The 27,646-nt window shown below is 32.6% G+C and overlaps 2 protein-coding genes across 3 annotated transcripts in view; one reads left to right on the top strand and one right to left on the bottom strand.

The window, feature by feature from the left end:
• LOC114337066 (uncharacterized) overlaps positions 1 to 27,646 on the bottom strand; it is a 654,507-nt gene that overhangs the window by 563,510 nt on the left and 63,351 nt on the right. The window lies entirely within an intron of this gene.
• Positions 13,327 to 20,035, top strand: LOC126879094 (uncharacterized). The gene is made up of 2 exons (XM_050642026.1): positions 13,327 to 13,579; positions 18,645 to 20,035. The coding sequence occupies exons 1-2, from the start codon at positions 13,440 to 13,442 to the stop codon at positions 18,961 to 18,963; spliced, it is 459 nt and encodes a 152-aa protein (XP_050497983.1). The 5' UTR covers positions 13,327 to 13,439; the 3' UTR covers positions 18,964 to 20,035.

Here is a 27,646-nt window from a genome sequence, read left to right as displayed (position 1 = left end):
ATAAATAATTTTAAACAGTTTAATTTTATTTTCATTTCAATATTACACTAATTTTAATACTTAAAATAATACCAAAAAATTAGCGTTAATATGTAAATTTTTATGAATTGTTGCCTCCGCGCATTTGCTTTTCTCTCGATGAATCGTAGAAAATGTAAAAACGTCAGATTTTCTACACAAATTTTTAATTTTTATTTCATTATATTTTAATGTCAATTATTATCCTATTTCCAACTAAGATAAATACATAACTGTTATTGCCACCGGTAAACTAAGATAATGAAGTCAAAGTGGAAACAAGTAGTGTGCTTTGGAAAAAATAGAACTATTAGAAGTATTAACTTCAAAAAGTCATCATGTGTCAAATTATGTGTCAAATCAGTAAAACATAAAAATTTGTTCATTGATGGTTTGTTAGTAACAAATAGACTTCCGAACGGTAAGGTTGTATCCGAGACGTTCTTATCAACGAGTAGTTAAATTAGTATATTATTAAGGATATTATTTATCGTGAGTGATGTCCGACGATCCAATTAAATGGTCGTTATGTTATCACGAAACCAGAAACCAAAAGTCGATTAATAAGTAAGTTTTTACTTTTATTTTTATTAAAAATAAAGGAACAATTTTTATTTTAAAATGTTTCCTAATCAGACGCCAACTGAGGCAATATTAGTCCAGGAAAAGAACGTTTTATTTTCAGAAAATGCACAACGTTCGCAAAATGAACAAGCATTATATAATACATGGGTTCAATCAGAAAATAATGTTCAAAAACTTAATATAGATAATCAGCGCCTAAATCAAATAATTATCACAATGGAGCAAAGATTAGCAAAGCTTGAGAATACCCAACAAGATATAGGGTCAACAGCAAGCGCCGATAAAACAAAAACCAAAACAGACAAATCTGAATATTTTACCGATGAAGAAGATTTAGCCAACGAAACGGAGTGGATAAGACAAGAGAACAGGAGGACCAAAAAACGCAAAATGGATACTTCATTATCTCCTCCCTCTCCAGAGAAAGCAACAGCTGTAAAGCAAATTCAAAAGCCAAAACTGCCACCTCCGGTGGTAGTAGAAGGTTTCGAAGATGCTGCCAACTTAAGTAAGGCTCTAGTCGATGCTAGTATTAAATTCACCATGAAAATAATAAACAGTAAAGTCATAAAAATCAATACACCCGACAGTAATGAGTATAGAAAACTAATAAACAGTTTAAACACGAGTAAACTTTCCTATCACACATATGAAAATAAACAAGAAAGACCAATCAGAGTAATGGTTAAGAAACTACATCATTCCTATCAGCCTAATGACATAGTAAAGGAGCTACAAAGAAGAGGATATAAAGCTATACAAGCTGATAAGAAATTGAAGTGGAGAACTAAAAAACCTCTTGATATGTTCATCCTGACGTTCAGACAAGATGAAGATATAAACAAAATCTTTGGAATAACTGACATTTTGAGCATGAGAGTAGAAATTGAACCACTAAGGAGCTTGAAGCTGGTACCACAGTGCCAAAGATGCCAGGCCTATGGTCATACCTGGAAATACTGTAATAAGGAACCAAGATGTGTTAAATTCATCGGTAAGCACCTTACCAAAGATTGTCAGAAACCACTAAAAGAGGAATCAAAGTGTATCCATTGTGGTAAAAATCATCCTGCAAGCTACCGAGGATGTTATGTAGCCAAAAAAATACAAAAGCTGAGAAATCAGAGAACAAATAAGGCCATTCTACCAAAACCACCACAAAGGGTCAATGAGAAGGAAAAGCCAAAAGCACAAAACGTCACTGCAAATAGAAAATACAGTGATGTAGTTAATAATGTAAAACAAACGGACCAAGAATTGGAAACCGAAAATACATTGAAAATAATATTAGAAAAACTCATCAAGATAGATGACAAAATAACACAAATAGATATACGCGTTACTAGATTGGAACATAGCGCTAAAGGAGCTATACCGAAAATTCGAAATGGCTAAGCAACTACGAATTATGGAATGGAATTCCAATGGGCTTCTACAACTTAAAAATGAACTGCAAACTATCCTAGATACAGAAGAGGTTGATTTATGTCTCATAGCTGAAACACATTTCACGAAACAATCTTTTATAAAGCTTAGAGGATACAGGGTATACCACACTATACATCCTGACAATGCAGCCAAAGGAGGCAGCGCACTAATAATAAAAGATAACATTGAACATTATGAGGAGCTAAAATATGAAACAGAACACATACAAGCATACGGTATGTGTCAAACTCAAAACTAATTGCGAAGTTAATGTAAGCTCAATTTGTAGCCCCCCTAGGCATTCCATTAAAAAAGAACAGTATGTAGAATACTTGAAAAGTTTGCGAAAAAGATATATCATTGGAGGTGAGTTTAATGCAAGGCACACCCAATGGGGATTAAGATTAACAACAACTAAAGGAAAAGAGTTACTGGCAGCCATAAAAGAACAGAAATGTGAAGTAATATCAACAGGTAGACCGACTTATTGGCCAACAGATACAAACAAAATACCGGACTTAATTGATTTCTTTGTTATTAAAAATATTTCATCCAACTATGTAGATATTAATGAAGGTTGGGATATGAATTCAGATCATTCACGCATAATACTCACTGTGAGTGACACGATTATCAGAAAGGATTGTAACCCAATACTTACAAATAAACTAACAGACTGGGAAAGTTTTAGATCAATCCTTGAAGATAGAATTGAACTAGCAGTACCATTAAAAAAACCTGAACAACTAGATGAGGAAGCTGAGTTGCTTGTACAAAATATACAAAAATCAGCATGGGAAAGTACTCCTACTATAAGATCAAACGTCAAAGGAAACAACTATCCGAAAGAAATTAAAAAGTTAATTAAAGAGAAAAGAAAACTTAGAAGGAAGTGGCAACAAACCAGAGCACCCCAAGATAAAACAAATTTAAACAATGCTAGTCAAAAACTTAAAAGAGAGATTCAAAATATAAAAAATGAGTCAATCAGTTATTACCTGAGAGAGTTGACGGATAATAGTAGCACAGAGTACTCTCTATGGAAAGCTACAAAAAGGCTAAAAAGACCAGTAACCCATTCTCCACCCATTAAACTAGAAGATGGTAGCTGGGCTAGAAGTAATGAGCAAAAGGCAGAGAGATTTGCCACATATTTAGAAAATACATTTAAACCGCATTATGACCAAAATAATGATCAAATATCGATAGAGCCTAATCAGACAGAGGAGAGAATCAGACCAACATCCCCGACGGAAGTAGCTGATGAAATAAAAGACGATATAAATCCTAAGAAGGCATCAGGATATGATCTAATTACTGGAGAATTACTAAAAAACCTGCCTCGTAAAGCCATAGTCAAATTGACCAACATCATCAATGCTGCATTTAGATTGAGATATGTTCCAAATTTATGGAAAATAGCTGAGGTTATAATGATACCAAAACCAGGAAAATCACCAAATGAAGTGTCTTCATATAGACCATTATCACTTTTACCAGTGATGTCGAAGCTTTTTGGGAAACTTCTGCTAAAAAGAATAAAACCAATAATAGAAGAGAAAAAAATGATTCCAAACCACCAATTTGGCTTCAGAAATAAACATTCTACGATTGATCAGGTACACAGAATGACTAACATAATTGAGAAATCATTAGAAGAAAAGAAAGTCTGTTCTATAATCATTTTAGACGTAGATAAGGCCTTCGACAAAGTTTGGCATGAAGGTTTAGTCTAAAAACTCAAAATTCTTATGCCTAAGCAATACTCAGAAATTTTACAATCATATATATCTGACAGATATTTCAGAATTAAGCAAGAAGACGTGTACACTGATCTAAAAGAAATCAGAGCAGGAGTCCCTCAAGGAAGCGTATTAGGTCCTGTTCTCTACCTGTTATACACATACGATATACCTGAAATGGAAAATGATACTATAGCCACATTTGCAGATGACACCGCTATCTTAGCAGTAGGTGATACCAGCGAAGAAGCAGCAGAAAAATTACAGTTGGCAATCAATAAAATACACAACTGAACTAAAAAATGGAAAATCAAATTAAATGAATCTAAATCTATTCATGTCAATTTTACAAATAAAAAAATCGAAAACATTCCAATTAGAATAAATGATGCCCAAATACCATATGCATCTTCTGCAAAATATTTAGGTATCACACTTGATGCAAGGCTTCGCTGGAAAGTCCACATTCAAAAGAAAAGGGAAGAATTAGGTATCCGTTACAAAAAAATGTATTGGCTGATGGGAAGAAACTCTGCATTGTCCACATATAACAAAATACTTTTATACAAACAAATACTTAGACCAGTATGGATGTATGGTTGCCAACTCTGGGGCTGTGCCAATTCAAGTAATATTCAGATTATCCAGAGATTCCAGAATAAAGTATTACGGAGCATCGTTGATGCTCCTTGGTATATCCGAAATGTCGACCTCCACAAGGATCTTGAGATGGAAGATGTAAACAAAGTTATCAAGAAGATGGCAGGTAGTCACGAACAACGGCTCCATAGTCATGTAAACATCGAGGCCATCCAGCTCCTCGATAATACTGGGCTAGAAAGAAGACTCAAACGAAGAAAACCATTTGAGTTAGTGTAAAGTGTTAGTGTAAAAGCAGAGCATAGTGTTGTATTGTGTGTTAGTTTTAGTTTTAAAATTTCATACTTGTTAAAAAAAAATAAGAGGACACCATAGGGTTAAGATCTTAGATTATGTATCATTTAGTAATATAAGTTAAAGAAGAACTGATAATTGGTCAACTGATGACCAGATTTCAGTAGTCTAAACACAGATTGTGTTTAATAAAAAAAAAAAAAAATTGATGGTTTGTTGCTATTAAATTTTATATAAAATTTATACAGGGTGAAATTCAAGATGATTCTTACAAACGAAGAAGCATTTGACATGATAGCCACATTCTTTGAATGCACGAGAAATGCAACTGTTGCGGCTAGAATATATGCAATGAAATATCCCCAAAAACGTCACCCAAGTAGTAGAGTTTTTCATATTTTGTTTTGATTTATCATGTACGGTGACATCTGGAAAATTTTTCTTTGTTTTTTTTTTCATAGCACACTACTTGCTTCTATAATATTTCCACTTAGGTATATGACAGCAACAGTCATGTTTAAAATTTACACGTTTATTAAGATATCTCGAGATAGAAAAAAGTTATCGACATGCAGTTTTCGGTACTCTGTTGCTAATTTGGTCTAATTTTGTAATACAGGGAAAAAATACATACTTGTAATTAATATTTTCCAAAGAAAACTATATTTCTAAAAAAATAGCGCGTTCTACCCGGCATATTACGTAATAGGCTGTCTCCAAATTATAACTATTACATTGACGAAAAAGATCTGTTTTCAACAAGACCAAATTTGCAAAAATCGATTAAGCAGAACCGGACTTACAGCGATTTTTTCATAACAAGGTTCGCACTCACCCCCCCCCCTCTTATTTGCACAGGTAGACTTAAACTTGTAAAATAAAATATGCGCAGTGAAGAATACGATAATCGGATTTCCAGTGCCCTTTCATTAGGCAAATTCTGTAAAATTTCGATTTTTAAATTTTTGATATTCAATTACGCCCTCTAGCGGTGGACTTACAATTATAAGAATAATTTCCAGGCTTTTCTCGATGTAACTTTTGTTATAAAATTTTTTTTCCCAAAGCTGTACTATAAACTGTTCCTGAGATATGGCCGAGAGCCATTCTTATTGGGACACCCGGTACATACCTATACAGGATGTCCCGAAAAGATTGGTCATAAATTATACCGTAAATTCTGCGGTCAAAAATATGTTGATTGAACCTAACTTACCTTAGTACAAATGTGCACATAAAAAGAGTTATAGCCCTTTAAAATTACAAAATAAAAATCAATTTTTTCCAATATTTCGAAAACTATTAGAGATTTTTTATTGCAAATAGGCGTGTGGCATTCTTATAGCAGGAAAATCTTAACAAAAAATTATAGTGAAATTTGTGCACCCCATAAAAATTTTATGGGTTTTGCTCCCATAAACCCCTCCCAAACTTTTGTGTAAGTTTCAATTAAATTATTATTGTGGTACCAATAGTTATACACAATGTTTTTAAAACTTTTTTGCCCCCTATTCTTTTTTCGATATACCAGTTTTTATCGAGATGCAGCTTCTTTTTTATTATGTTTACATAAAAATTGTATGGGGGTTTCGTTCCTTTAAACCCCCCAAATGTTTGTGTACGTTCCAATTAAACTTTTATTGGGGTACCTTTAGTTAAACACAGTCTTTTTAAAACTTTTTGCCTCTAAGGACCGGTTTTTCAGTGCTGGGTTAACCCAGATTTTTCGGTCACCGAAATTTTTATGGTTAATCAGTTTTTCAGTACTAGGTTATCGCTTAAACCCGTTTAAGTTGACCAAGATTTTAACCGATACTCGCTATCATAGGTGGTTTAACTCCGAATTTTCCGACAGACGTTTATATTGGCTGACAAAAGAGGTTAGTTAAATTATGACATTTTGTGTTTATCGCGGGAAATATTGTATTATGTATTATTATATTCTATAATTACTTTCATCGCGACAATAATCCATTTTACCTCGTTATTTTTTATTATTAAATTTAGAAATTCTTATCATTATCTAGGAAGGAATTATAACTAACAGGTATGTTTACATTATTATATTTTAGATTATGTCTATTGAATATAAAGAAGTGAATAATAAAAATCTTCTATTTTGAAACCGAGGTACCCTACGTGGTCGCCCTAAGTGCACAATAAAATTACCTAATTATATCTTCATCATCAGATGAAGAATCGGAACTTGATAATGCATTAATCATTTTTGTAATGTTATGTTATTTGTTATTTATAAAATAGGTTATGAGATTCTACTTTGTTTATTTTTCTGTCAAAAATCTATAGAATTGCACATCTTGGTTTAAAGCACTGAAAAACGATATAAGGGTTGAAATATTGGTTAAAATTTAAACCAGGTTAGCTAACCAAAATTTTAACCCGTCACTGAAAAACCGGGCCTAAGTATATTTTTATATCATAAAAATGTAAATTATACATTTTTCATATTATTACCAGGCCTCTATAATCGTACTTAACCATATAAAAATAGGTGGTGGATTTGACAAATATTCAAAATATCTTGATAAAAACTGACTTTTCGAGAAAGTACTAAGAGACAAAAAAGTTTTAAAAACACTGCGTTTAACTAATAGTACTTTAAGAATAATTTAATACGAACATACACAAAAATTTAGGGGATGTAAGGGAACAAACCCCCATAAAATGTTTATGGTGTGCACAAATTTCATTATAATTTTTTGTTAAGATGTTCCCGCCATAAGAATGCCACACGTCTATTTTCAATAAAAAACTTCTATTGGTTTTCGAAATATTGAAAAAAATTAATTTCCATTTTGTAACTTCAAATGGCTATAACTTTTTTGATGTGCATATTTGTACTAAGGTAAGTTAGGTTCAATCAACATATTTTTGACTGCAGAATCTGTGGTATAATTTATGACCAATCTTTTCGGGACACCCTGTATAATAAGTACAGGGTGTTTGGTAAACAATGGACCATAGTTTAACCCTACATTCCTGAGCTTAAAATTGGTCGATTTAAGCTAACTTACCTTAGTACCAAAGTTGATAATAACCGAAATACAGGGTGTCAAACTTAAACTTTTATTTTATTTATTCTTGAATATTTGCTGACAAACATGGGATAACAACACGAAATTTGGTAAGCGGGGTTTTTTGGGATGGGAAATCTAAATTTGCCACCAAAAATGATGTATTACTCAGAGGGCGCTACATACGTCTTTCAGCGCTCATTTAATACGTTCAATTTTTTTATTTCCCACTCCACGTACTTTTTGAATCAACATTTTTTTTTCTCTTAATATTTTACTTAAAAAAGACATATAACATTCATCTCGCTCAGCTCAACTGTTTTCGAGATAAACGCATTTTAAGCCTGCGATACAACATAATTTTTGCATATCATTGTAGTTAGACCCGAAAAATAAACTTGAAACCATAATAATTGTGCCAGTTCTCATATTTATGTCATGTCATTGCATGGCAAATTCCATTTGAAGAAATTTGAGATACATTTTTGTAAATATTCGAGTATCGGCTGTCGATCGATGCGGATGTATTATTCCGTTATCGAGCGGTAGAAAAGTATTCAACATTGAAGCAAAGTAATTAAAAGCAAATTAAAATAATCTTTCATTAATATTTATATCGACAAAAGATTAAATTTTGTGTTATCAGTATACCTTAAATAAAAAACCTAATTGCTATAAAAATAAAATAAAGTGAAATGACAACATTTAGTACATAATGCAGAGTACCAGTGGCGGCGGAGAAAATCTACAAGAATCTACAGGTCGAGCAAGTCTCGTAAATTTCACGATTGCGAGCCACGCTTCACGCAACCGTGTTTGCGTACTTGTGTTTCGAGTTGCGTGGTCGTGCAGAGTTATATTTACCAATTCGCGCAATCGTACTTGAGACGCTGTGTCAGGTGAGGTGTTTGAAAATTTGTGTAACTTGATTGCTTGATTCTGTGGTGTGAAGGTGGTTAAACTTTTGTTTTATTTTTTTTTTGTTTTGTTTGTTTTTGTTGTTGCGAATATATCGCAGAAAGTTTTTAGATGAAGTAATTGTATGATGAAGATAACACAGAAAATACAAGAGGGCAGCATACTTTGCAAAACAACTGTTACAATTTGAAATCAACAATTTGTTAAGTTGTTGTCTTGCAGAGGAATATTTATAATCAATGCTTGCAGGTAAAAAAAGTGACTTTTTAAAAAATTATATCTTGGAAACTAAAAATTATTTTTATTTATAATTGAAACATGTAAAAGTATAGTACTCTCAAAAAAATTTCAGCCAAAAATATTCATTTTTGTAGAGTTGACTGCAATTTTTCGACAACAGCCCTTTTTTGCCGTGAGCAGCATAACAAGTCCAGTCTCATCTGAAATCAAAGTTTCTTGTAGTTTATACCTCTGGCTAGTGAATCAACAAAGGATTTTTTATTAGATGAGGTCATTTTTGTTTTATAAAAAAAACTACTTTAAAAATGAGAAAAATTGGGGTCAAAAATGTGTTTAAACTTATGTAAAATCTTCAAATTTCATTTTTTTTTAATTCCTTCGTTCATATTCTAGCCAGAGGTATAAACTACAAGAAACTTTTTGATTTCAGATGAGACTGGACTTAGTTATGCTGCCAACGCAAAAAAACTTAAACTCTACAAAAATGAATATTTTTGGCTGAAACTTTTTTTGAGACTACCTTAAGTACTATACTTTTACATGTTCCAATTATAAATAAAAATAAATTTTAGTTTTCGAGATATAATTTTTTTAAAAAGTCACTTTTTTTACCCACAAGACCCCTTAAAAAAATGTTTGGAAGAATATGTTTGATGGCCAAGATGCATACATATATTTAGAAGGAAAGTTCCTGATTTCTGTAGTATAATACATAATACCGAAGAGGAAGTAGCCCTAAGCGCCGGACTCCACTTGCGATTTGTAGTTGTGAAGATTGAACACATTCTTTCAAATAGAAGTCAATCCGTGATTATTTAGTCACAAATGGATTGACTTGTATTTGAAACAATGTGTTCAATCTTCCTGATTACAAATCGCAAGTGGAGTGCGGCGGTAATAACACCAAAATATTCCATATAGGTCCATAGAAGGTACACAGACATTGAAAAATTCCTGGAATATCCCCGAAAACATGTTCCCTGAGAACATCCCAGGAAAATCCTGTGTCAGCATTTTAAACATTACCTGAATGTCTTATTGGAACATTCCATGAATGTCCACGAATGTTCTCTGGACATTCAAAATATATTTTGTAGACATTCCCTGGATATACCAGAAATACAGTGATGAGCGCTCTAATAACCGGCAAAATAGCACAAAAGATGTATTAAGTAGTGAGATAAAAAGACATGAAACTAGTCGAGCTGGGAAATTTAGCGATATTAACTTATACATTTAGATTGTATTGATTGTGTACCACCTTCAGACGTATCAGACGAGTTTGGAAACTACCACTGTCACAGTGACAGTTTTAGTTGACATACTCCTCCGATATGTGTAAAGGTGGGATCAATATAACGTAAATTTAAAGGTTAATTTCGCTAAATTTCCCAGCTCGACTAGTTTCATTTCTTTTTATCTCACAACTAAATATTTTGCCGGTTATTAGGGCACTCATCACTGTACATCCTTGCTGATGTGACAATACCTCCTATCTGTTTTTTCATGAGTTTTGTATGAGAGATGGAAAAACATGTTTTAAGGTCACCTCCTGTTTTCATATGTAAGTTTTGACTTGTTTTGTAGTTCATAGATAGTTTAATTTACTACAAAACAAGTCAAAAAATATCATATGAAAACAGGAGGTGACCCTAAGACAAGTTTTTAGTCTCTCTTACAAAACTCATGAAAAAACAGATAGGATGTATTATTACATCACTGACGATATATGGCCATACCAAATAATACATCCTTGATAAATATAAACATTTTTATTGAACAAAATCTTTTCATACATTTTTTTAATGCAATTTACTGATATTCCTAAATATTTCAAAAAAATGTGTCACATTTGCTTTGTAAACCTTTCTTTTGCCTTTCGTAGCCACATATTCCGTTTCCTTCCTGGTTTTTTTGTAGACCACTTCTCTCAGCTGATTCTAAAAAAAATAAAATAAATGGTAATTTTTCTATCCTTTACAATTAACAATCAGAAGAAATATTATTTACAGATAATGATATGTATAATAATAATAGGTTTGTTCTAGCATCAGTTTGAAACCATCAGCGAATAGTGGACCAGCGCGAGTAGAGGGGATCGCACTGGTGACTGTATTATGTTCTTTTACTGACCAACTGTTTGCTGATGGTTTTTGACTAGTTTGACCGTTTGCTAGAACAAACCTAATAATAATGAATATTTTGTATTTTGACAATGACATCTGATGTGGAAGTCAAAACATTAATAAAAATAATTTTCTCAAGTTAACTTTCACATGCGCGTCTTAAAATTTAATACTTATATCATAAATAACTATTAAAACTATCTTAAGAGGAAACAGTATAGATCAACAGGTAGCGAAAATGTGTTCCAAGATTGCGGCTGTAATTTTGAATATTTTTTCAAGATAGTTGGCACACATATTCGTAATATAATAAAGAATGGCGGTACAGAGCCCAATTTGAAAAATATATTAATATGTGGAAATTACTCTGTAATTAAATACAATATAAAAAAAAACGAGCTTGTACCGCCATTAAGAAGAACAAAAAAATACACTTTTTTCAAATACAACTTTTTTATCCGATTTTGTGTTATTTTGGAACTACTAAAATTTTTTATTTCATTAGTAGTTCCAAAATTACACAAAATCTAGGCATCGGATAAAAAAGTTTATTTGAAGAAAGAGTATTTTTTTGTTCTTCTTAATGGCGGTACAGGCTCATTTTTAAATATTGTATAATTACAGAGTAATTTCCACATATTAATATATTTTTCAAATTGGGCTCTGTACCGCCATTCTTTATTATTTTACGAATACGTGTGCCAAATGCCTCGAAAAAATATTCAAAATTACAGTGACAATCTTGGAACACGTTTTGGCTACCTGTTTATCGCTACTGTATTACCTTAAAATATTGCAATTTGCTAAACCAGTATATTTTACTCTACTACTACTCTACTAGCTACCTCATTTTCCACTGTTTCTAAAGACTTGTTTACATGGGTAGAGTTTTGAGGAGAGTAGAGTAGTGGTAGTACTCTACCAAAAATGGCTTGATACCATTCACGTGAGGAGAGTACAAGTATAGTACTGATGCTAGTATAGTGAAACCGATTTTTGTATTTTTAAACACTCTTGATTATAAGTGCACCTTAAATTCTTAATTTTTTGCTTAAGATTGTTTACTCCAAAGCCCCCTTTGCCATTCTTTCGACGATTTCATCCTCCGCAGCTTGCTGCAAACTTTTATTTCTGTAGTATACACTACCTAAATTCCATAAACACTGGTATTCGCCGTATTATAGCTCTACAAGTTTTAAAGTTTCATCTTCGGTGAACTTCATTTTCACTATTTACACAAAACACAATTCCAGCCAGAATGACAGCGCCCCCATGTACTCTCCTACCTACTCTATTCTGCCATAATTGAGCGTGTTCCATGGGTAGAGTGTGCAGCCGAGTAGACATTTTGGCAGTAGTGGTGGTCATAGAGTAGTTACTTTGCCATAGGTTGCTAGTCACTCTACTTTAACTCCAACTATACACTCTACCAGCTATTCTACTGTGCTGAGCATTTTTACAGGTAGAGTTACTCTACTCTATCAAGTACTTGCATCATTACTCTACCCGTGTAAACAAGTCTTAAATCTACTGAATGAAAATCTACTTAATCTTAATCTACTCTTAATGAAAAATGTCTAAAATCATTTACCCACCTAGTATTATTGTAGAATTTAAGACAGTCCAGTGCCTTATAAATAATTTCAATATGAATATTTTTCCCTTTAATTCTCCTTTGATACCACTCCATTTTAGATTTTGGGGAACTTATTTCATTGTGTTTATAGACCATATTTATTGAAGGAACCCAATCTGGAGATTGTTATTATCTATTAAGTCGGCTGGTTTTCCTATAAGATTAAAATGTTAACATCTTCAAAAATCGTTACTGTTGTAATTGTAACTTACCAGATATAAAATGATTACAGCAGACAGGACAGGAAAATTTTCATTTCGCTAGTAAAACCTGTACATTGTATTGCATTTAACCATTGTTGTCTCTCAGATACCTTATTTAGTTCAGTTTAAAAGTGAACTTTATCTTGACTTTATCACATTTCACACTTCAAAACACAACACCAATGAAGCATATTATCTTTCTAAATTAATACTTCCAGAGAAAATGTTAAATTAATCTTTGTACAACACAAAATTACAAAGAAATACAACTAAAATTATCTAAAACTCATTAAGAACAGATAGAATAAGATTTATCTTTTACACCCAGTAGCCATATTGACATATTGATTTAATTTTGAAAATGATATTTAAATTTGGTAAATATAACTCGGTACGACCACGCAACTTGAAACACAAGTACGCAAACACGGTTGCGTGAAGCGTGGCTCGCAATCGTGAAATTTACGAGACTTGCTCGACCTGTAGATTCTTGTAGAAAATCTTAATCCACAAAATGTGTACTCAAATGTTCCAAATAATTTAGCCACACCAACACATTTTGCAAATAATTATCCTATTATACCTGATCAGACAAATATAGAAGTAGAGCCAATATGGAATCAAACCCAACACGTGCAGTACCAGATTATGCCGTACCAGCCTATGCAGTACCAGCCTATGCAGTTCCAGCCCATGCATCACCAGCCAATGCAGCATCAATCAATACAAAACCAGCAGATACAATGCACTCAAAGTAAGTACCCTCAACTAATTCAAACAAATCTTACGCAAACCAAGATAAATTCATACCTGAAACCATCACAATTACATCAGACTAGTTCAACCCTCAGCAAAAATAAAGAGACAACTGGGACAGAAAACACAGAGAACCAAGAAGTCACCGAACATGAAACAACCGATGATGATAGTATCTACGAGCCGAATGACTTTCAGAAAATTGAATCGCGTAGACATAAACGTAAAAGACAAAAATATAGCCCAGAGAATTTGAAAAAATCTGCACGTCCCCGAACAGAAAATCACAATATTGAAATTAAAATTAGATTTCAGCCCCTTACGCAGATTCAACAAAGTAACTCTACAGGCAGTGCTAACAAAGCTCAACAAAAAATAGATAAAAGTCCACCATTTATTCTATATGGTGTAACCAAAAATGTTCAGGAACTGCTAAAACTCATTCGAGAAGGAACCACAAAATTTACCTATCAGCTTTTAACGGAAAACAAAATGAAAATTCAAGGAGAAACGGTGGAAGATTACAAAACGGTAAAAGAAATTCTCGACAAAAATAATATAGTTCGGCATACGTACAGACTACCGGAGGAAAAAACTTTCCGAGTAGTCTTAATAAACTTACACCACAGCACAGATCAAAATGAAATCATATCCTCACTAAAAGAAAAAGGTCATAATGTAAAGCAAATCCTGAACGTTTTAAATAGGCAAACAAAAGCACCAAGGGACATATTTTTTATAGACCTAGAAAGAAAAGAAAATAACGGGGAAATATATCAAATGAATAGACTATTAAATGCAGTAGTTCGATTTGAACAACCTCACAGAAAACAATCTGTCATTCAATGTAAACGTTGTCAAAACTACGGACATTCGAGAAATCAGTGTACGCTACAATATAGGTGCGTAAAATGTGCGCAAAATCATGATTATCGCACTTGTAAAAAAAACAAAGGCTGATGGAAACCCAGCAAAATGTGCACTATGTGGTGGACCCCACCCAGCAAATTTTAAAGGATGTCAAGTCTACCAGGCCATCTTAAGTAAAAGATACCCCACAAGAAATGAAAATACCCCACAAACGCAAAAAATCCCGCAACGGAGACCAAAAACAAATGAAGAATCAAATGAGGCATACAGTATAGAAAACTTGCCCCAAACATCAGGTACTTATGCAAACGCCACCAAAAAAATGAGACCTATGGCAAGACCGGTTGCTGAACAGCAAAATGCACCAGACACAAACCAAAATAGTAGTTTTACACAATACCTACAACATGTAATAGAACAGCAACAAACTACAATAAACCAACTAATCCTGGAAATCAAAGAACTTAGAGAAGAGCTAAAACAGGCCATCACAAATAAGTGTAATGGCTAAGCTACTTACTATTGCACTATGGAACGCAAATGGCATAAAGCAACACAAACACGAAATAGAAGTATTCCTAGTAACTAACAAAATTGACATATTTTTAGTCTCTGAAACACACCTTACCTCAAAAACTAGTTTCAAAATCCCAAATTTTGAAGTTTACAATGAAGCCCATCCCGATGTAGATCGATTAGCCAGAGCTGGGGCAGCAGTGTTAATTCGAAATGGACTTAAACACTATCTCCTTAACAAAGTAGAAAAAAATGACATACAGGCAACCAGCGTAGTAATAGAGGATTGGAATGGACCAATTACAATAACAGCGGTGTATTGCCCACCAAACTATCGAGCAAATAAAGAAATGTTTACAGAATTATTTAGAAATATCGGCAAAAGATTCCTAGCAGGAGGCGACTATAACGCTAAGCACACTAGCTGGGGATCTCGTCTAACAGCTCCAGGAAGAGGAAGAATACTGCATCAAGTCATTCAAGAACTACACCTAAATCATCTGTCCACCTATACACCAACCTACTGGCCTACAGACCCTCAGAAATACCCAGATTGCCTTGACTTCTTTGTGACCAAAGGATTCTCCAACAATTATCTAACCATCGAACCTAATTATGATATTGCCTCAGATCATACACCAATAATAGCTACGATTCATACAAATATCCAAGAAAAACCAAAACCACTGATTTTCCATAATCAAGCTACCAACTGGAATCTATTTAGAGAAATATTAGAAAATGAAGTAAACCTCAATATATCTTTAAAAACACACCAAGAATTGGAAAACCAAGTACAACAATTTACAGAATTAATACAGTATGCCTCGTGGGAATCAACTCCACCATTGCTCAGAACCCAAAACAGAAGTCACTGTCCTCCTAGTATAAGGGAGAAGATTAAAGAAAAGCGCCACTTAAGAAAGATCTGGCAAAACACAAGACATCCTGCAGATAAAACCAATTATAACAGAGCAGCGAAACATTTAAAAGACTACCTATCGAACATTAAAAATGAGAGCTTCCAAAACTATGTCGAAAACCTAACGACAACAAAGGATACAAATTACAGCTTATGGAAAGCAACTAAAAAATTAAAGCATCCCAAAGAACATATTCCACCGATAAGGAAACCTGATGGAAGTTGGGCAAAAACAAATAAAGAGAAAGCAGAAATTTTCGCTACACATCTTGAAACAGTTTTCAAACCTCTCTCAACAAGAGAAGACACAGATGACGAAATTATAGCATTTCTTGATGCACAAATACCATCAGATAAGCAAATACAACATATTACACCAAATGAGGTACGGTGCATTATAAAAACAGAGCTAGACCCTAAAAAAGCTCCAGGACACGACCTAATCACTGGAAGAATTATGAAAGAACTACCGCGAAAAGGAATACTTATGTTAACCTACCTTACTAACGCTGTCATAAGACTCAAATATTTTCCTGCGCAATGGAAGGTAGCGCAAATAATACTAATCCCTAAACCTGGTAAACCTCAACACGAAACAACTTCATACCGACCAATAAGTCTGCTGCCTGTCATGTCGAAAATTATGGAAAAATTACTAGCTAAGAGACTAATGAAAATTATTGCAGAAAAAGAACTTCTACCGATACACCAATTTGGATTTAGAATCAAACATTCAACAATTAAACAAATCTATGGACTGGTAGAATTAATCCAAAACTATTTTGAAAGTAAGCAATATTGCTCAACTGCATTCATCGATGTGAGTCAAGCTTTTGACAAGGTATGGCATCAGGGACTACTCTATAAACTAAAAAGGGACTTACACCAGAACATTTATGACATACTATACTCATACTTAAAAGAAAGATATTTCCAGGTAAAATATGAAGACGAGATAACCGGTCTACATCTCATAAAGGCAGGCGTTCCTCAAGGTAGCGTTCTTGGGCCGATCCTGTATCTACTATTTACCTCTGATTTGCCTACGGACAATAAAGTATATACAGCCACATTTGCAGACGATACTGCAATAATGGCGGTACATTCAGATCCCGTTGTTGCAGCAGACCAACTCCAAGAAAACCTAAATAAAGTCCAGAAATGGACTAAGAAATGGAAGATAAAACTTAACGAATCCAAATCAAGCCACATAGTATTCACTAAATGTTATAGCGATTCTCCTCAAATATCACTCAACAATGCTCCCCTTCCAACGGTAGATACTGTAAAGTACTTAGGCCTACATATGGACAAGAGACTCACTTGGAAAACTCATATATGGAAAAAAAGAAAGCATCTTAATACCATATATAGAAAATACTATTGGTTGCTCGGAAGAAAATCCCAGTTGTCGTTGAGAAATAAATTACTAGCATACAATGCCATACTCAAGCCAATTTGGACGTACGGAATACAGTTGTGGGGCACTGCTTCAAAATCCAATCTAGCAATCATGGACCGGTTTTAAAACAAGGTGTTACGAGCAATAACTGATGCGCCGTGGTTTGTAAGCAACAAAGACATCCTACAAGACCTTCAAGTGCCAACTGTGAGTGAAGTGATAGTGTCACACAGTGATAAATGTTTACAGCGACTAGAAAACCACCCAAATGTGTTAGCGCTAAATTTATTAGACAATAGTCAACAAATAAGACGCCTTAAGCAAACATTTCCATTAGATTTACCATTCTTAACTTAAGAAACACTAATTGTAAACGTAATTGTAATACTCATGTAGAGTAAATATTTATTGAAATATTTCTCTTCAGGCCATTGTAAATTTCAACAAATGTGTTTATGGTCTGTTTTTTTTATAGACTGATTGCACAGTAAACAAACAATAAAAAAAAATTTTGTAAATTTTTATGATTTTAAGTTATTTTTCGGGTGTAACTACAATATTATGCAAAAAATTATGTTGCCTCATAAAAATAAATAATGTTGCCTCATACGCAGAAAAAAATAAATAAAAATAAATAAAACATGCGTTTATCTCGAAAACGGTTGAGTTTAGCGAGATGAATGTGGTATATCTTTTTTAATTAAAAATACTAACAGAATAAAATTTTTTATTGAAAAAGTATGTAATGGGTAATAAAAAAATTGAACCTATTAAATGAGCGCTGAAAGGCGTATGTGGCGCCCTCTGGATAATATATCATTTTTTTGGTGACGAATTTAGATTTCTCGTCCCAAAAAATCCCCGCTTACCAAATTTTGTGTTATTATCCCATGTCCGTTAGGAAATATTTAAGAATAAATAAAATAAAAGTTTAACTTTGACACCCTGTATTTCGGTTATTATCAACTTTCAAACTAAGGTAAGTTAGCCTAAATCGACATATTTTAACCTCAGCAATCTAGGGTTAAGCTATGGCCCATTCTTTACCAAACACCCTGTATACAGTGTGTCCCATTTAAGATGAAGACATCCTTATATTTCGGCTATCAAAATAATTACAGATTTGATATTTTGCAGTCATTCATTTTGATGGTTTACATTTTTTAAGATAGTCAACTGAAATTTAAATTTTAAACGCGGCTTACTGCGAATTCACAAACAGGACGACTTTTCAATACTTGTTTCGCGTTAGAGATATCGCAAAAAGCTATTCGGAAAATTGGTAGAAATATTATTCTAACCCCACATACCAAATTTCATGACAATATTCGAACTTTTCGTTTTTTTTTTCAGAATTGGTAGTCAGGATCCTAAAATATGCAATTGGAAGTCCCGAGATGCAGCTCGGCACAACCAATGTCAAAGGCGCAAGAAATCTAGCCTACCTATAGCCCGAAAATATTGGAAATGCTGGCTACCACGGCAAGGCAAGCGACAATATTACAGCGCTGTGCTTAGCGTAAAGAGTGAGACAAAATGCGAATTCTGTTGGGCTACTTTTAAAGTCGCCTGCACTAGGCTAGTGCAGGCTAAGCATAGGGTAGAGTCGTCGGTAGTAGCGCTACGCTACGGGGAGCGTACAATAATTATAACAACTTCGGAGATAAACTAAAAAGTGGCTTTGTTTTATTTTAGATTTTTAGATACTTAGGTATTGCATCAAAATTTATAAATTACAGTTTTGGAATAACTAATTTATATTAATAAATAATTTATTATTGTACATTTGAAGAGGTTAGGCGGCGCCTACCTTGCCTACCCTGACGGGCCGCCCCTGCGTCTTAGCGAATTCGGCTTGTGGTTGTTAGAGGGGAATTATTAAAATCCGTGCACTCAAGAAATATAATTTATTCTTTCTGATTTTGATCATTATTTTTTTAATTTGTATGTACTTGTAGGCTTGTAGAGTATGTTATGTACACAAATATCCATCTAACATTACAAAATGTTAGGGGAACCTCCTTACCACTTAGGGATATTAAAATCGTTTACGATCGATTCTAAGACCTACTGAATATACATAGGTATATAATTTCATAAAAATTGGTCAAGCGATCTCGGAGGAGTATGGCAACTAACACTGTGACAGGAGAATTTTATGGATGTAAATATATAGATGGCTATTAAAAAATGGGGTTTGATGATAGGAGGGTGAAAATTAAGGATTGTGTATGTATTTTTTAATATGTAATTTATCATATAAAATTAAGATAGAGAATTTTGTCAAAAAAATGTAAGGTGCAACCCCTCTTACAACTTATGAGTATGAAAAATTTATTACAACCTATTCTCAGTCCTGCAGGATATACGTGTAAAATTTCATAAAATCGGTCAAGCCGTTTCGGAGGAGTATGGTAACTAACGCTGTGATATGATAATTTTATGTATATAGTAGTAACTGCAAATTAAATATTAAAAGTGATTAACTTTGACAGTAATTAACCTAGGCGAAAATGTTTTTTGAAAATTCGGGTAAAAATACCAGCTTTTAAAATCCCAAAGTAGATTTAGTCTGCAGTAAATATTAACAAAGTAATTCAAATTGTTTATAAGCCAGAAATGACTCTACTTTAGTAGAATGTTTTCGGAATGGTAAAAATGACTTTTTATTGATTTTTTAAATACTTTGAAAACACAAGTATTTTTCTTTCATGTGGTATCCACAGAACTGCTGCATCATTATTATTTTCTGATCAATAACATTGCAAGAAAAGCTCTTTGGGATAAACAAATTGAAAAAAAATTAAAATAACCTTATTATTGACGAAGAGTGTAGACATATTAACCAACAAAAAAATGAAGCATAAAAGAGACTCCAGCAGCGCAGAACGAGATCAACTCTCGAAGATTATGAAAATCTTAGAAGGGAAGAAAAGAGAATGTTCAGAATAAAATAGAAAGAACAATACGAACACGCTCTAAACGAAATTGTTAACTACCACAATGGAAAAACATACGAAAATTCTACCAACAGAAATAGCTGCAGAAAACACTTCAAACCCAGAATAATAGCCTGTAAAGATAGGGACGGCTCTATAATTAGTAACAACAACAGATACTAAACAGATGGGCGCAACATTTTGAAGAACTGTTTAGTGGCAATTATGAAGATGGCGAGGTGGAGGATCCCATGCTTCAAATTAATGAAGATGATCGGAAGCCACTCCCCACCGAAGAAGAAATTAGAAAAGCCATCTTAACACATCAAAATAACAAAGCCCCGGTTAGGATAACCTCCCTGCTAAACTCTTCAAAAACGGCGGCGACACCCTCTTGAAACACATGCATAAACTGATAACTGCGATTTGGCAACAGAAAGAAACACCCACAGACTGGAAGTTGGATGTACTGTGTCCTCTACACAAAAATGGAGACATGACGGTATGTGATAATTATTATAGAGGCATCACTCTACACAATATGGCATATAAAGTGTTGTCCAACGGATTGTACAAAAGACTTCTCCCCTACGCTGAAGAAATAGTAGGAGGATATCAGTGCGGTCTCCGTCCTAATAAATTAACAACGGACCAGATATTTACAGTGAGGCAGATGCTTGAAAAAACCCTAGAGTTCGGCGTCGACACCCACCACATATTCGTGGACTTCAAAGCCGCATACGTCTCAGTTAATAGAGGTAAACTTCTACTTACTATGGCAGAATTTAAAATACCGCTTCATCTTGTCCAGTTAACTGAACTTACGCTCATATGAGCAGAGAGCATGGTAAAGATCCAGAACGATTTCTCAAGACACTTCCATTGCAAAAATGGATTAAGACAGGGTGATGGACTATCGTGTCTAACCTGGCATTAAAAAAAATAATTCGAGAGTCCCAAATGAATACGAATGGTACTATCTTTAACAAATCAGTACAAATTGTTGGATACGCAGATGACATAGACATTATAGGTAGATCTAAAGAATCTCTGACTGAAGTATTTCGTTCATTAAGAGCATCTGCACAGAGAATGGGGCTAAATATAAATGTTCAAAAGACCCAATATACAGGGTGATTGATTAGTGTGAGGAAGCTTAGTAGATCTGTTATGGTAAAAATTACAAAAAAAAGTTATTAACAAAAATTGTAGGCAGCTTTAAACTCCACATTTTAAAATTAGTTACAATCTTACAGGGTGTTCCATAAGATGGTGGCAGACCAAACTTATGTTTTTTAAATGGAACATCCTGTATTTTATTTTAAATTTGAAATCTGCTTCACTTCCACATCACAAAAATGTAAAGTTTTATTATGTTATACCGGGTATTTAAAAAGTTATAACCAATATTACCTGAAAATCGTATCAAGTTTAACTCCCTGTATAATTAAAAAGGAGTATAGGAACATTGATCTATTGCAACCAGAGTTTTTTAATAATTGTCAAAAATTAGAAAACATATTCGTTTTCATAATATTCGTTAAATCAAATACAGGGTAAGTCAAAATGCAAGTACATTATTTTCTTGGTAATTTTAAATAGAACACCCTGTATTTTATATCTCTGTCGAAAAGTACTACTATCGTACTTCAAATTTTATGAAGTACTCCCTACACCTAAAGTTATCAGTTTTCTAGATATTTTTATTTTTCTATCAAAGTATTAATTTGGTAGATATTTTAACGTTTACCAATAATTATTGTGAGTTGACCATTATTAATTTGTCAGAAACTGACAGTTTGACATTATTGTTTATTAATTCAGTAACGAAATAACGACACAGACAAGAAAACAATTTATTTCAAATAAAATTTGTAAAAAATAACCGACGGAAAATTAAAAAAATAATAACACATAGAAAAATAAAAAACAACAGTAATTTAAACTTATCTTACTTAAGTAAGGTGTTCAAAATGACCTCCCAAAACATCTATACATACTTGAAAGCGGTCATTGAAAGAGTTTGCTTACATTATTACGCATTTTTAAAGAAATTTTTTGAAATGCAATTCGGATTCTATTTTTCATATCATCCCGTGTTGTTGGAGGTATTTTATATACTTCGTTCTTAACGTAACCCCCAAAAAATGAGTCCATTTTATGGAAATCTGGTGACCTTGGGGGCCACCTTACCGGTCCATCCCTTCCGATCCATCTTTCACCAAACTGATCATTAAGTTCACCACGTACTAATTTATTGTGGTGCGCAGGTGCACCGTCATGTAGAAACCACATTTGTTCACCTCTTCTAGTAATATCTGTAACTGATTTACGATAAAATCTAAGTAAATGTCACCATTTAAGTTATCTTCAAAAAAATATTGTCCTACTACATGGTTACCGACGATACTTCCCCACACATTTAGAGACCATCTTGTTTGACTATGTGTTACTATGTGGTATGGATTACTTGCTGAATAGTAGTGAAAGTTATGTCTATTAACAGAACCGTTTCGATGGCATGTAGCTTCATCACCAAATAGGACATAATCAAAAAAATATCTGCTCATTAATTTTTTCTAAGTCCCATTCATAAAGTATTATTCGTTTGTGCTATTCGTTGCTATGTTCTTGATCAATTCTAGCTGATAGTAATGAATTTTTATTGCATTGCAAAATCCAGATCATATTTACCATTTCATCAGTAGTAAAATTCATTATTGCTAATTTAAATTGAATTAATTACTGAATTACTAAATAATAATTGTTGCTAATTTACGGTGTACCCCAACACTGAGTTAATAAACAATAATGTCAAACTGTCATTTTTTGACAAATCAATCATGGCCAACTCACAATAATTATTGGTAAACGTTACACCGAGAGAACAATTTCTTTTCTCCTAAAACACCGATTTCTTTGAGCAATATTTCTTAAAAGTTAACATATCCTATTAACTTAAACATACCGGTTCACATATAAAGAAACGAGTTTTTTAAACACAACTCAATAATTTCTTACAGATAATTTCTTCAATACTAAGAAATGCATTAATGGTTAGGTACATTTAATTTTCTTATCCTAAAGTTTTTATTTCTTAAATTGAAAACTACAAATATTTTGCAGTATAAGAAATATAATGTTAAGTTAATGCATATTTATATTTGTGAACAAGAAATTTTCTTGCAATTAAATAAATATTTTAAACCACAAGAAATAATTCTTCAGAAATACCCTCTGTAGTAACTGTGGTTATAAAATAAAAATTTTGTCATTAATGCCGAGATGTTACTTACAAAGAGATTTTCTTCCACAAAAGAATTGCGCAGATTAACTATTTATGATTTAGTCGTCAGTGTTTGTCAAGATGGCGTGATATGTTCATGTTCATATAGATGGATGTTGGATTTATTGGTGTACTTTAAAAATTAATGGATATTTTGAAGGTACGTACATATATAGGTATTAAATAAAAGTAAATTGAGTAATTTAAGATGTAATAATAATATTGTTGCGTATCCGAATGGTTAAAAAAGAAATATAATAGTATTTTTATATGCTTTTTAGGTATAATGATGGACGACTCTGAAATAAAGGAGCTTATTATTCTAGCTGGGAAATATGCCACAATTTAAAGCTGGGACAGAATGATATAATATTATATAGCTTCAGAACAATATTAAGAAAGGAGTTATTAACCAACTGCGGAACCTTCCAGAACTTAATACATGTAAGTACCTTTTTAAAAATGTGTATACTTATGTATCAACTATAATAGGTTTCTTGAATGTATCGTCTTCTATAAAAATTTACAATATAACGCTATATCAAACATGGCGGGTGCAACGCTGAGGATTTTTTCTGTTAATTTATTTGAGATAAAGTAATCAGTTAGTCTAAAAGAAATATATGTTTATGGTTAAGAAATGTTATTGCCGAAAACCGTGAATTAGTTAATATGTATTAAATGACTTAGATGTAAACTAATAATACTTTCCCGTAATAAAATTTCTTAATGATTAGGTATGCTTTCTCTTTTAGATTTTAAAAATTAAGAAAATTACATATTATTATGTCTGCTTCAATGTTTTACATTGGTTGTATTTCCCTCTTGTTTTAGCTAAACAATGTTTATTGTGTGACTTAATATTACATATACAGATAAATAATTAATATTTCATTAACAAAAAGAAAAAAATAAACAACGATGTATAGGTTAAATAATGCCATGTTTGAACTAAATATGATTGATTATTATTAGTATTAATAGTTCTTACGTGGGGCCGTGTATTTGTTTTCTTTTGTATTTCGTAAATTTGTCAAAATAAATATCTATATCATGATATAAAAAAAATTGTATTAAAGTAAGTTTACTCTTTCTACATAACGATTTTGTTTTAGTGAATTGCTGATATACAAAGTGCTATTAACAAAAGAAGGAAAATTTGAGGAAGTTGGATTTGCCTCTCCATCCTTTTATTGTTGTGTAGAAGCCAGTGGTTTAAGAGTGGAGAGAATATGTGTATGTAATAATAACGTTTTATATCTTGTTTTATTAATAAATAATGATTTTACCTTAACACAATGATTTATTTCGTGGTATGTAATATCACTTTATTTTAAAGAAATATTTACTTAACTCTAAATATACGTTTATCTCTGCGAAATATATTTCTTAACATTAAATAAATTAATTATTAATAGTAAAATAATAATATTCCTTACTAAGAAATATTATTGCTCAGAAAGAATAGTTTTCTAATGTGTAGAAAATATATTTTTATGACTAATAAAATTAATTAACATCAAGTGTAATTTCTTTCTGATAAATGGGTTTGAAGTTTGCCAGAAAGTGATAGTTCAATCATGTTTAAGATATATTTCTTTGGCTATAGTAGAATTTATTTGAAATATTTTAGAAAATTATATCTTACATACAAAGATATATTTCTTAGGCAATATGCCAAGTCGATCTTTCTTAAATATTAATAAAGTTTCTTTATGTCAAGAATTTTTTTCTCTCGGTGTAAAATATCTACCAAATTAATACTTTGATGGAAAAATAAAAATATCTAGAAAACTGATAACTTTAGGTATAGGGAGTACTTCATAAAATTTGAAGTACGATAGTAGTACTTTTCGATAGAGATAAAAAATACAGGGTGTTATATTTAAAATTACCAATAAAATAATGTACTTGCATTTTGACTTACCCTGTATTTGATTTAACGAATATTATGAAAAGGAATATGATTTATAATTTTTAACAATTATTAAAAAACTATGGTTGCAATAGACCAATGTTCCTTTACTCCTTTTTAATTATACAGGCAGTTAAACTTGATACGATTTTCAGGTAATATTGGTTATAACTTTTTAAATACCCAGTATAACATAATAAAACTTAAATTTTTGTGATGTGGAAGTGAATCATATTTCAAATTTAAAATAAAATACAGGATATTCCATTTAAAAAAACATAAATTTGGTCTGCCACCATCTTATGGAACACCCTGTAAGATTGTAACTAGTTTTAAAATGTGGAGTTTAAAGCTGCTTACAATTTTTGTTAATAACTTTTTTTGTAATTTTTACTATAACAGATCTACTGAGCTCCTTCACACTAATCAATCACCCTGTATATGTGTTGCACTAGGTCAAGCAACCCGACACCTACAAGAATAATAATTGACGACCTAGAACTGGAAGGTGTCGATACCTTCCTATACTTAGGCTCGCTGCTAACTAAAGATAACAATGTCAGTGAAGAAATTAAAAGAAGAATAGTGCTCGCCAATAAGTGCTACTATGGCTTAAGAAAACAGATGACCTCAAAAATACCTAGAAAAATTAAACTGACTGTCTACAAAACACTAATAAGACCAGTGCTAACATATGGCTCAGAAACTTGGTCATTTACTCAGAATGACCAAGAACTGCTCAAACGATTTAAGACGAATATATGGTGGCATAAAAGAACAAGGTTTGTGGCGCAGGCGTTACAGCTTTGAGTTGTATAGAAATTTTGGAGAACCTGACGTTGTATATTTTATTAAGGTAGCACGCCTTAGATGAATAGGTCCTGTAATCAGGCGAGAGGAAGATGCCATATTCAGAAAAGTTTTTGACCGAAGAGGGCCGATAGGACAACGAGCAAGAGGAAAACCGGTACTTAGGTACCAAGACAACATAGAAACTGATTTAAAAAATTATTGGAATTAGAGCATGGAGAAGAGTTGCCAGAAATAGGGGCGAATAGAGGATTGTTCTAAAGAAGGCTTCGGTTCATAAAGAGCTGTAATGCCACTGATGATGATGATGATGATGAGAGCGGAACCTCCTTATCACTTAGGGATATAAAAATATATTACGACCGATTTTAAGACCTACTGAATATACATATATATAATTTCATAATAATTGGTCAAGCGATCTCGGAAGAGTATAGCAACTAACACTGTGACAGGAGAATTTTATAGATGTAAATATATAGATGGCTATTAAAAAATAGGGTTTCGTGATGAAAGGGTGAAAATTAAGGATTGTATATGTATTTTTTAATATGTACTCCATCATATAAAATTAAGATAGAGAATTTTGTAAAAAAAAATGTCGGGGCAAACCTCTCTTATAACTTATGGGTATGAAAAATAGATTACAACCTATTCTCAGTCCTACAGGATATACGTGAAAAATTTCATAAAAATCGGTCAAGCCGTTTCGGAGGAGTATGGTAACTAACGCTATGATATGAGAATTTTATGTATAAAGAAGTAACTGCGAATGAAATATTAAAAGTGATTAACTTTGACAGGAGCGCCTAACCTTTGGATCGAAAGTTCCGAACGGTAGTGAGTTCGAATCTCATCAGAGTCAGGAATTTTTTCATTTATTATAAATTAATAAATGAAAATATTTTCTGTCCTTGTGGGATCGGTACCCACCGGAGCGTCCGCAGACGTTCGGATACAATTAGCGTCTCTTTGCAAAGACAATGACGTCGACTTTGCAAAGTAACAAGACACTTACTCAACACACACACACACACACCACACATTACACCTGAGTTAGTGATAAGTTATACAATTACGTGGCTAAAGGTTCTAGTTCTAAACCAAGGCCAGAATCAAAGAGAAAAAAAAACTTTGACAGTAAAAAACCTAGTAGAAAATGGTTTTTTGAAAATTCGGGTAAAAATACCAGCTTTTCAAATCCCGAAGTAGATTTAGTCTGCAGTAAATATTAACAAAGTAATTCAAATTGATTATAAGCCAGAAATGACTCTACTTTAGTAGAATGTTTTCGGAATGGTAAAAATGACTTTTTATTGATTTTTTAAATACTTTGAAAACACAAGTATTTTTCTTTCATGTGGTATCCACAGAACTGCTGCATCATTATTATTTTCTGATCAAT

Source organism: Diabrotica virgifera, chromosome 1 (assembly GCF_917563875.1).
Source record: "Diabrotica virgifera virgifera chromosome 1, PGI_DIABVI_V3a".
In the NCBI taxonomy this organism is placed as follows: Eukaryota; Metazoa; Arthropoda; class Insecta; order Coleoptera; family Chrysomelidae; genus Diabrotica; species Diabrotica virgifera.
Note: the sequence above shows the minus strand (reverse complement) of the source record. Positions and strands in the feature narration are given on the sequence as shown.

Bases quoted from the DNA above. Each gene is read 5' to 3' on its own strand.
- LOC126879094 (XM_050642026.1), top strand. From the start codon at position 13,440: ATGGAATCAAACCCAACACGTGCAGTACCAGATTATGCCGTACCAGCC. The intron at 13,580-18,644 runs GTAAGTACCCTC...TTTTTTTTTCAG, and splicing joins GCAGATACAATGCACTCAAA to AATTGGTAGTCAGGATCCTA.